The sequence below is a fragment of the Brienomyrus brachyistius genome, chromosome 22, assembly GCF_023856365.1.
Source record: "Brienomyrus brachyistius isolate T26 chromosome 22, BBRACH_0.4, whole genome shotgun sequence".
NCBI classification, from domain to species: Eukaryota; Metazoa; Chordata; class Actinopteri; order Osteoglossiformes; family Mormyridae; genus Brienomyrus; species Brienomyrus brachyistius.
In genome coordinates, this window is record NC_064554.1 from 7,580,562 (window position 1) to 7,592,110 (window position 11,549).

At 46.8% G+C, this 11,549-nt stretch overlaps 1 protein-coding gene across 1 annotated transcript; it reads right to left on the bottom strand.

Moving 5' to 3' along the window:
* Window positions 1-1,164: 1,164 nt before the first annotated feature.
* Window positions 1,165-11,221, bottom strand: lfng (LFNG O-fucosylpeptide 3-beta-N-acetylglucosaminyltransferase). The gene is made up of 8 exons (XM_048990291.1): window positions 10,650-11,221; window positions 5,496-5,544; window positions 4,955-5,057; window positions 4,601-4,754; window positions 4,417-4,502; window positions 3,284-3,449; window positions 3,112-3,197; window positions 1,165-2,892 (listed from the first exon to the last, which is right to left on the bottom strand). Exons 1-8 carry the CDS (start codon window positions 11,064-11,066, stop codon window positions 2,826-2,828), a joined length of 1,128 nt encoding a protein of 375 aa, XP_048846248.1. The 5' UTR covers window positions 11,067-11,221; the 3' UTR covers window positions 1,165-2,825.
* Window positions 11,222-11,549: the final 328 nt, after the last annotated feature.

Sequence of the window (11,549 nt, forward strand, 5' to 3'; positions counted from 1 at the left end):
AACAGAATATATGCAGCATGAAAACAGGGTCAAGCATTAGAAGAAGTTATTTTTAACATGGTGTGATTGTTTGTGCCAGATATGATGCTTCTAGAATCTTAGGAACTCAGAAACAGCCACCCAGGTTAAAGGTTTAGAGCATCTTGTTACATGTGTTGTTCAATTGGCGCAGGTTTGGTAACCTGGCACTTCCTGTTGTAGAAGCAACACCTTACGTGCCCAGCAGTGATGTGACGCAGCAGCTCCTTGGTTTCGCGTCTCGCTCGGGGCTCACTGTAACATGAGTCCCATTAAAACTCCACAAGTGCTCTTTAATGGGGCACTAATCCCGTAGCCGCGATATGCATCTGTCAGTCGGCATTCCCACTTACTCACAGGCACAGCTGGCCGCCTCCTCTTCCAGACCTCTGCGACCAGCTTCCTGTTTGGAGAAACATGCCAGATTAGAGAGATTTCCCACTCAATGGTGGTGGAAAACGAAGACCTCGCCGGGCGAGACGACGAGGACCACCGGCCAGCTGTTCCATCCTTGGAGGTGCAAAGCAGGCTGTCCTAAACTGCCTGCCTTTGACGTGTGTCTGCCTGATATTAGACATGCAATCGCTTTGAGATCAGCAGATTATCTTAACATTGAATCATGTGGCCTACATCAGTGTTTCTCATTTTCCCTGGATGGCGGAGTGTGTGGTTTTTAAAAAGTAACTTTTACTCTCGTCCCCCAAGCAATTTTTATCCCCTGTACCCAGGCAGACAGATTTTTTAGGTCAGGACTTCTGTCCTGAGTCAGTCAATTGAGAACCACTGATCTGTGAACCTTGTTGAATCTGACATTTGTATCTCACCCTTGCTACTTTTGTAATCCAACCCTCAGGTTGTGGGATTTTGTGGAGGTCAGATCCAGTTACCTATAAAAAAAAAGATCAATTTTTTTGCTTGATATTGGTAATATTTTCATGATTCTGCATTACTATGATCACCGAAGGTTTACCATTAACTCACTCAAGCTGCAGTTCAGCTGTAGCCTCAGAAGTAATGGGTGCAGCTTTGCAGTTACCCTGTTCTGTACGGATGAAGACCACCGGATTGAAGCATGCTGGTTGGATGACCGGAGATCATGTGATCAAAAACGGGGAGGAGACTAAAGAAAGTGAGAAGGCCAGCAGACTCGGCAAGTATGCTCTTTATTGAAAGCGAAGGAATGGCGCCCAAAGCAATTGCCATGGCAACGGCATCAAGGTCACGGTCCCTGAGAAGCAATTCTTTCCCATCACACATCTGAGTTAAACATTCCAGATACTGGAGCATAATTTACAGATACAGATGCAAGTAGAAGCGATACACAGTCCTCTGATAGTCACCAGAAGCATTCTGATCCACAAAAAGCAAACAAAATATACAACACAAACAGTCTTATACATTTATGTACACACACAATCATCCGAAGGGGCAAAAGAAGGACAGTACAGAAATACTGCTTTCAATAGTGATTTACATTCACACCCATTGTGGGTCATTTACACGGGATCTTCTGCATACATGGACGACCGGAGCTGCTTCAGAATGGCTCCGTTTCACAATGGCAGCCGTGTCACTTCACAGTTTCACAAAACCGAACGCATCACCACCCCCGCCCTGCTTTAAGGACGAGCGATCGAGATCCTGCCGTCAACACAGAGTGAGACGCTTTCGGCAGAAATTGAACAAACAGAAAGTCTGAGAGCTTGTTAACGGGATCTGAGAATCGGATGTCGGCGTTTTCAGCTGCCATTGATTTGAACGATTAGTCACTGGTGTGATGGCTCCAGTTACGAACAGGCTGCAGGGCTGTTCAGTTTATGTTAATTAGCTGAGGCTCATTCAGTCCAACATGAGATCATTTACAGGGGAAATACCACAGTTTTGTACCACAGTCTAATGAGGCCACAAGGCCACGTATAAACCTTTGAATAATATGTATATATACTTTTTTATGTAAAACACCACTTTTTATATATTTTAAACTTTTTTACATGTATAATACAGTTTTCTTTTGCCATGATTGTTTTCGAAGCAACATAATAAATGGCATTATTATAAGACATTTTCTTCTGGCCCTATGAAATTTTAACATTTCAGCCTCATAATTCATTAACCGACATAAACTCGGTAAAGAGCAAAAGTGCTTTACAGCGACGTACCTCAGATCAAGCCATAAACAACCCAAGGTTACATCTACAGAACTGGCAGCTAGCAAGAACAACACTAATAATTGCAAAAGGAAACAGATCTTCACGTAAATGGGTTTTGTCCGGAGTCTACTGAACATCAAGGGCAAGTTTCCCTGGTTTGTGGACACAAGAACAAATGGAATAACCTCAAAAAGACTTCAAGAACACCCAATACAAAAAGTAATATAGGGACTATAATGTGTGTAGCCATGGGAACCAGAATTAGGACATATAAACACATAATAGCTGGCAAATGACACTGGGATATATATAAATATAAATATATATATGCATTCTATGAGAATAGCAAGTAGATCGGCAACATTTACAACATAGGAAGTGCATTCGATTGCCTATGTGATGCTGAATCCGTTTTCCTGCCGGTTCCCCTTGCTCGTCTCCTTGGTGGAGCGGGCATTGGGGAGACCGGCGAGGAAGGAAATGTCCAAAGCTGAAAAAAGTGGGCCGCACAGCAGCCCAATAAAATTAATGCAGGCCGCATGCCGCCGCAACCAAAACGACAGCAGGCACGCTAGCCCTGCACTGAACAGGTCCCGTTGGCCTTTCAGATACCGAGGCCTTCCGGGACGAGGATACCAACGAGGTGGGTCATCACCACTAGTAGGTAACGCGGGAGGGGCACCAGGGGGTGTCTGGGTACAACAAACAGTGGACAGATTTGAACCTAGGGGAGGGAAGAAGGAAAATGAAATGAATAGGGTTCTAAAACATCTCCATAGCTTCCAAGCCCTCAATCACAGAATGCCTACAGCATGGACGCTGATGGGGAGGCCCCAAAGTGAAAGTCGGCTTTAGCCCACCACAGTCTCCAGGGTCAGCAATCCTTGCTTTGCTAAATTCAGTGTCGTCAGTTGAGAAGAACAAATGCCAACGGGTCTCTTACCTTGATGGGTCCTCCTCCACTGAAAAATCCCCGTTGACGTTAATGATATTCTTCTTGTTCTCAAACATCCCATAACTCAGTGTAACCTTGAGAAAACAGAACGATATTTTAGAACTTATGCCAATAATTCCGCAAGGTCCTCCGTGCTTGCCTCGCTACAGCGAGTCCTTACCTGTTTATGCAGCTCCGACTTGGGCACCTGTTGCAGGTTTTCCAGGTGGGAGTGGAACAAGCTGCTACGGATGAGACCCACACGCAGCACGGACTCGACGATGTAGCCCACGGTGCAGTCGTCCGGCAGCCGGATCTTCTCGGCTGTGTTCATGAAGTGGCCGCCACTAAGAAAGCATGTCAGCCAACGGAAGCACATTTCATGATCTTCCTTAAACCTTTTACCGTGCAAGTAGGTCATGTCAACATCATGAAGACATTTTCGTGCTCAGCCGTAAGAATCAGGTCAGTACTTCATCCATAATGAAAAGTTTTACTTGTATCAAACACATTGTCCTCTGATATCCCACTGCCTAAAGTCCCAAAAGAGTAAGAATGAACAGTAACGCCTTCATACCACATTCATAATTCATTCACAACATATGATGCACCTTCATAAGGCATTTATATGCTTTCATAGAACATTCATAAGCAGCATGGGTCTTAAAGCACGTTTTAAAGCAGGGGTGGGCGATCTTATCCGCAGAGGGCTGCTGTGTCTGCGGCTTTTTGCTGTAGCTCCCTAATTAGCTTACTTGGCTGAAGAGTCCTCACACCTGGGTTTGAACAGCTGAGCTAAAGGTTATCCAACAAACCTGCACCCACACCGGCCCTCTGCGGATAAGATCGCCCACCCCTGTCTTAAAGTAAGTATTCATAATACTTTCAATGAAGAAGACAAGCCAAGTTTAATGTACGTTAATAGCAAACATTTTATGGTTATACAATTATAATGATCGCTTTATGTACACTAAAAAAATATATATTTTGTTCATTGAAAGTGTTATGAATGGAATGCTTTAAGACGTTAAGGTATACTGACATGCTGCTTATGAATGTTTTATGAATGCATTGTGAATGCATTATAAATGCATTATGAAGGTGCAGTTAATGTTCTATGATGCATTATGAAGCCATTATGAAGGTGCCATTGATAGTGTTACCAAGTCATCTAGTCATGTTTCATTACGATATAATAATCCTATCAAAACTAGCACGATGCCTATGCAGTTTGCAGTGTTCTTTTGCTAATGAATGGTCACTGAGGACTGTACCTGATGATCCCTTGACATTTTGATGGGATCGTTGACTCACCTTGCCCAGGGGCTCATCTTCAGTGCTAAGCCCTTACTCAGGCAGAAACCCGCTCCACCAGTTGCAAACCAAAAGCTCACTGGCCTCTGTAATTTAGAGAAAACGGACCTTGAGCCCTCAGTGGTTTCTTTCCTCTTTTCAGATGTCATACAAATCAGCGATTGCTGCGATGGCGTCCACCTACCATCTTGCTGTCGGCGAGTCTCTCGGTGGCCTCGATGGGCCGGTCCAGGCTGGGCTTGCCAATGTAGATGTCCTGAGTGTGAGGGTAGTGGGAGAGCAGCTTCACCAGGGTCCGCGTGTTCACATAGTTGTCGTCGTCCACGTGACAGAACCATCTGAATGATGGGATCACAGTTACTGACCAACCTACTCTGGAATATAGTCACCTTTTAAACAAGCTAGCGAGCCTTTTCACTGCACAGTGTGTCCACAGACAGCTTCCTGACTCAGGTATGTGGGAATCCTCCAAAATCCCTTCAGGCTTGGAGAGTACATGTATCCCTCGTGTTAGAGAGCAGATTAAGAAACAACATACTTTTTGCCAGACTCTATGAACTTGTCGTACTCCACCGCCATCTTGCAGGACAAGGCTTGCCGGCTGTGAGCGGCAGAGCAGTTCGTGTTGATGGCATGCTCTCCTGTGTTGGAGGGAGGTTATTCTGAAAGTTAATGTGCATCAGAAGTAACATTGCCTCCTAATGTTCACTATTAGTGTCTATTGGTATCACCCAATAGACACCGAAATCAATGGTGATATCAATGCTGGGATTTGTATAAGAATTTTTGTGCAGCAACATGGATGAACAGGCTGTTGATGCTACCAAGAGTAATCTGTGCAATTAGCTCATTTACATAAAAATGTTCTGTGGGTAGAACCAAACCTGTTTGGTTCAAAGAGTTGCTTGGACCCACCTCCTCCAATCTGATTGGTTATCTCTCTGAACCAATCATTTTCCATTCTGTTCTCTGAACATTTTTGGTTAACTAAAGCCACCACGTGTGTAATTAGTTAACATTTCTCTAAAGTGTGATCACTTGCACTCAAATTCCAGCCTTAAAAAGTGAAATTATCTCACCTATTTTCTTCTTCAGCTCTTCATCCTCCCCGTCTGTAAATATGTACGTCTGCAGGACACAAGTGAAGAAGGACCCTTCAAAACGCTACTCATTGTTCTCATTCTCTGTCGTGCTTAGTGAGTTAAACAAGCCAGACAGGCACTGAAAGATTTCAGCAAAGAATAAAAGCTGCTTGTGCTTGGCTTCACACTCTCCATGGCAACTGCACCAATGCTCCCACAGCATCCCAGACTCAACAAAGAGGTAGAGAGCAGCAATCCCCCCCCCCAACCCCAAATGTCCCATTGCCCACTAACGAGTTTTCACAGGAATCTCTGCATGAGTAATTCAATGAATCTCCTCTGAATATTACTCACTGCTGTACCACTTTCAGGTCTTAACATGCATTAAACGTGCAAAAATATGCCAAGAATTCAATAAATAAAGAAAAACAATAAATAAAACAGAGTGAACGAGCAGGTGAGGGATCGAGTGAACCAGCAGCCGCTCCTCCGGTTTAAAGAATAGCCAGTGCTAAAGGCTGGCAGCCCTTTGTCTGATAAGCCTCGACAGGTGTGGGGAGCACTGGTGGGGGCGCTCGTGTCGGGGGCGGGGGGTGTTAACACGCACGCCAGAAACGAGCGGATCAAAGGGAGTTGAGAGTCGGCCTCATGCCAATCTTTGTTTGTCTGGTGTTCCAGCTCAGGTGAGGTGGCAGCTGACACACGAGACCAGCCCCCCCTGCCCCCACATATCGGGACGTGCCGATGTTACCCCCCCCCCCCCCTTTTGCTTGCAGGTTTTCCTTTCCTGCTAACCGGCCTGATGTGGATGCCATTGATCGTCTCCCCGGCACCCTATCATCCGTGTCCCCCGCGATAAGTACAATACATTCGTCCCACCAAAAATCAAACTCTCTCCTAGGCCACCACTGCCTGGAGGGAACTTAAAGCCGCGGGACGCTGCGTCGATGCAGCGGCAGATGTGCCGCAGTCTGCCCGACCTGACGTCTCTGTTTGCTTAGCGGAGGGCAGTGGTCGCGCCTCTGCAGAAGAGCCCAGACAGCCGTGTTTGCTTTGAGCCGCGCTGAAAGGGAGGCTAATCGGCGCAGGGCAGGTGGCGACCGCGATCCTGGGTGTTGATGGAGGGGCCGAGCACACATTGCTAACTCCCAGTCCTGTGCCCCCGCACGGTGCTGCCCCCCGTACACACATTATCTCTCTTTAATGGAACAATGGGGTGTGTTTTCCAGCTGGGTTAAACCTCCTGGTGAGTAAATTTTCAAAATGCTCTGGCTGATTAGCATACAGCTGCCGTGGTTAACTAGAGAGGGCTCCCCAGGGATAAGGGGAAGCGAGGTGGGGGGATGGAGGGACATGGGTACGTGCTTTTGTTTCTCTTCTTGTGTCCCTCTGAAGTCCCTGCAGTAAAGCCCCGGTCCCAGGGGCCAGGGGACCCGGAGTTATTTAAGGAATACGCAGACTTCAGGAATGCGCTCCGCGGACTGTAGGAAAACGTGTATGTGTGAATTTATGGGACAGCTTGTCCAAGCCCCCCCCCCCCCCCCCCAGTTTCCAATCCACTACATTAAATCCTCAACCTCATAAGTGCAATATTATGTTTAATACCCAAACATTTTACTGGTCTAACTGCAGTCTATTAATGGCATGTCAAGCCAGCTGTGTGTATCTCTGTTACCCTGGCTTGTTTTCGGATGAGAGTAACGGATGAAAGCTGAAAATGAAAGAGATGCCAGTCGTTGCGGCGATGCCATAGCGAGGTGAGGGCTGGGGGGTGCAGACTGGCTGCCGGCCAGCCCCATCTCTGTAGGAAGTCAGGGCAAAGCCTGCGAGCTGCCCCTCCCCACCTTCTCCTCACTCACACCCTCAACTTCCCGTCTCCCAGCCAGGAACTGCAGCCGCTCTCTTCATTCACTGACTTCCCTTGAAGTCTTTCATGGGATTTCTTTTTCGTCAAAGTCATGTGACATCGTGCCGACCTCCCTACGCACCCCGCTCCTGGAATTGGGAAACGCCTTTCCTGCGACCGTGGTCTCCCCATCAGCCCGGGTGCGACATCTGTCTGCTCCGAGTTCGTCTGAATTCTTTATCTTACATCCTGGACTCGTCTGACTGGCTAAATCGAGCCAATGACCTCCCAGAGTGTGACGACTATGCTAATTGTGAGCGCTAATTAGCCACACGCCATCGAAGGGCAGCACCTCAACACTGACCCAGACACAACAGGCTGCAGGCTGAGGGTTTGCTCACGGATACAGCCAGCGTCAGCTGCAGACATTCATTGTTCACACCCCCTCACGCTGCGGGAAGCACATTGTTCCAGAGGGGAAGCATAAAAGAACAGGAGGAGCTATAAAAGAACAATCCAGATTTACAAAAATAATTAATAAAATGCTTTTATTATTTATTACAATTAATAAATTGCAGTTTGGAGACATGGATCCTCGATCAAGCACGGGGCCCACAGCAAAAACATCCTTCCGAGGTTCCTGCCATGTGTTCCATCATGTTTCTTTGAAACGCTGCACGTCCCTGTTAAGTGTCACCAAACTTGCCTGTAATAGTAAGCATTGCTAACCGCTAAGTTTGCAACTGAGTTTGCATTTGTTAGTTCTGCGACAGGACAAAAGGGGCGTATTCATGCTGTCGTTGTAACTATTTCCTTGACAAAGCCGGTGGTTAACTTGGAACTCGGATACTACGACTTAGTAGTTACTACTCATGTACAAATCATGAACAATTATAGTAAAAGCATGAAATATATGAATCATTATGATTGATTAATGATTAATGAACATGGAGCCAATATGTAACTAACCCTTAATTTCTAGTTAATTAATGCATTACGTAAGTGTACTAATACATTATTTGTGCCACCTCAAGTAAGGTGTTACCTGTTGGTCTGTACCAGAATGTCACTGTGTTACATTTACAGCATTTAGCAGACACTCTTATCCAGAGCAACTTCCATTTTTCAGAATTCAGGGATAGTCCCCCTGCAGCAATTTGGGGTTAAGGGTCTTGGTTATGGACCCAATGGTGGTAGTGCTAGAGGTGGGACTCAAACCACGATCTCTTGGTCTAGGGGCAAGCATCCTAACCACTATACCACCAACACCCATGTATGCGTTATGTTACCAGGTGGTCTGTACCAGATGAGCTGTGATACCAATGAAGCTTAATTAACGCAGAGAGAATATCAGGTGTCTAAAAGGGGGCTTCTGCATGCTGGCATACGCCATGCCTCTTTCCGTCTGTAAACACAGTGCAAGGTTGGCATCGTCCCTGAGCAGGAACTGCCCACAGTGTGCCAACGGCACCAGCCCAGGCCGGGCCCTCTACGAGACTCAGAAACCAGCAAGGAGGAGGCCTTTGTGCTCCCCGCTGTGCTTGGATTTCCTGACCGCGGTGCCACATCAAACATGGGGCAGCTGAGGCTCCATCTGCATAGTTCGCTTCGGCCCCCGGTTTGGTTTACAGGCGGTGAAACACTGTAGGAGAGCAAAGGTCGCGTCCTGAAAGCAAACTTTAACGCTCATGTGTGCATATAACCGTAAGTCAGGGCGCCACATTCTTTTCTGTTGAACACCAACTGCCCACTTCTTTGTGGGTAAATGCATCTCTATATTCAGAAAGCAAAGAGATTTGCATGATGGGAATCGAATGTCCTTTGTTTGTTGCCGCATGGCCACCTGGCACCCCCCCCCCGCCCAGCCCTCAATCTCCCAGTTGTACCCTAGGCAATTGTGTCTTTCTTATTTGCTTTGTTCCCTAGCCAGCTGCCGCACCCCCCCCCCCCATGCATCCATTAACTCCCCTCAAGTCCCTCACACACTAGAGTAAGTAAATTCAACGCACATGTACACTGCTACTTGGGACGCCTATTCAGGTAACTGCCAACAGGGGGTATGAGTCTGGGTCAGACCCCGGCTAAGCGATCACACTAACTGACCCATACCAGGCTGGCTGACATCACTCTAGGTGGGATGGATTGCGTAAAGCAGCCAGCTGAGGCTCAGGTGCGAAGGCGGTTGTGCTCCATGCTGGTGGGCTCGCATTACAGGCTGCAGCGTGACTGACTAGCTAATAAAATGTTTTAAATCTGCATTTGTGCACTGTGTGTCAGTGCCACAAGTGCAGCTGTTAGATTGGATTACATTTATATTATATTACACAGAGCACATATTATTTCTGGGGGGGGGGCTTTTTCACCTATGAGCTACACGGGCATGGGGATGCTGACGCCCCCCAGCCAGCCGAATACCCCTGTCCGGAAGCATCCGCGAGCCGCTCCGCTTGGAGCTCAGCATGCGCAGCAGATGCTCTGCTTTGTGGGACACATCCGGCGGGCGAAGCCCCCCATTCCTGCTGTCGCCCGGGTCCTAGACCGACACACAGCTGGGGCCCCCTGCTTCTCCACAAACAAAACAGAAGGCGGCATGGACTCCCACGTTCCCAAAGAGGGGGGGCGGGGGGGGGTGACACTAGGAGCGAGGACAGCTTTTCTTTGCCCCTCAAATAGGGGGCTTTTGTTTCACTCGGCAAGGGGATGGAATGAACCCGACGCTGCAGAGCAAACCCAGTATTCCTATGAGCCCCCCCCAGAATAAAAAGGAGACTGGGGGCGAAGGGAGGGGTGGGGGTAGTGTGAGGTCCCCTGGGAACTGGTCCCTATGTTCTCAAGGGATGCTGTTTGAGGTAGCAGAGGGTCTGATTTTGTGTGTTGGGGGGGGGGGGGGGGGGGGGGGGGGGATTCTGTCACACAGTCTTTTCAGTGCAATGAGAAAAAAAAGATTTAATATGCCTACCTATGGTATTTTTTTACGATACCATATGGAAGCCCCATGCGTAAGTTATTTCAGAGAATCAAACGACAATAGACAATTTTCTTTCCCCTCTCCGTATTTTATAATAAATATCCAAATGAATAAACCCGAACAACGAAACCAAAATACAAATATGTAGCTCAGCACTTTTTAATATTAAAATTGCTTCCCTAAATTTGTCAGACATATAGCTAGGTTACTTGTTTATTACTACACAGTGACTTATCTTGCTTTCTTGTAATAGTCATGGGTACTGTAGTTTGCCGTATGCGACTTCAGTCTCGAATACAATGCTTTCGATATAGAATCCAGCTTCCTCTCTCCTTACCTGTTGCATGTTTCTGGAAATCCAGGTGTCAAGCAGGAGATCCAGTCTACTCTGATGAAACTTCTTAGTGGTCTTGACTGCTATGAAGATATCATTCGGGGTTATGTGCTCCGCTGGGGGCGTCTCGGTTACCGGGTTCATCTGCGGTTCGGGTTTCTCCACTTCTCTCCTTTCCCGAGTTAACTTGGAAAAATAGGCAGAGAAACCATTCCTACGTCCCGACCGAGGACTGTCCTGCGACTGTGTCTGCACCGAGCTCTCCAAACTCTGCAGCGATCGCATTCCCAGATCTCTTTCGCTTTGCATCCCATCCGTCCTGATGCCTCGATGCCCTACGGCGACTAACAGCAATAACAGACAGGTTGCAGTAGTTCCCACGATGGGAATGACGAATTTCTTCCCGGAATTTTTGAGCATTTTCACACTTTTTATCAAAAAGCATAAATGAACGACGAGAATATATGAAACGGCAGCATATATATATGTATATATATTTTTTTTTCCTTTACAGATTTATAGCCTATTTCGAAGCTATACTGATGGCTATTCTACCTGAAACGGCTGCCTAACTACACTATGTAGTATATACAGATGGAGAACGATGTCTATAAACTTCCCAGCAGCGAAGCCACGCCAGCTGGGCGGAGCTATAAGGATATATATCTGAAAGTTACGCGAACTGCCCGTGGGTGGGCGTGGTCTTTGTGGGTAACTACGCCCACAAGGGCGTATCATTAGTCATAGTGGTCGTCATTGTTGTTTCAATGCACGTGTTTTTTTTTATTATATATATACATACATATATATAATAAACAGTCAATTGTAACGGTTGTTGCTGTTATCACGGACTTTTATCATCGGCGACAATAATAATAATAATAATAATAAAAACAAATAATC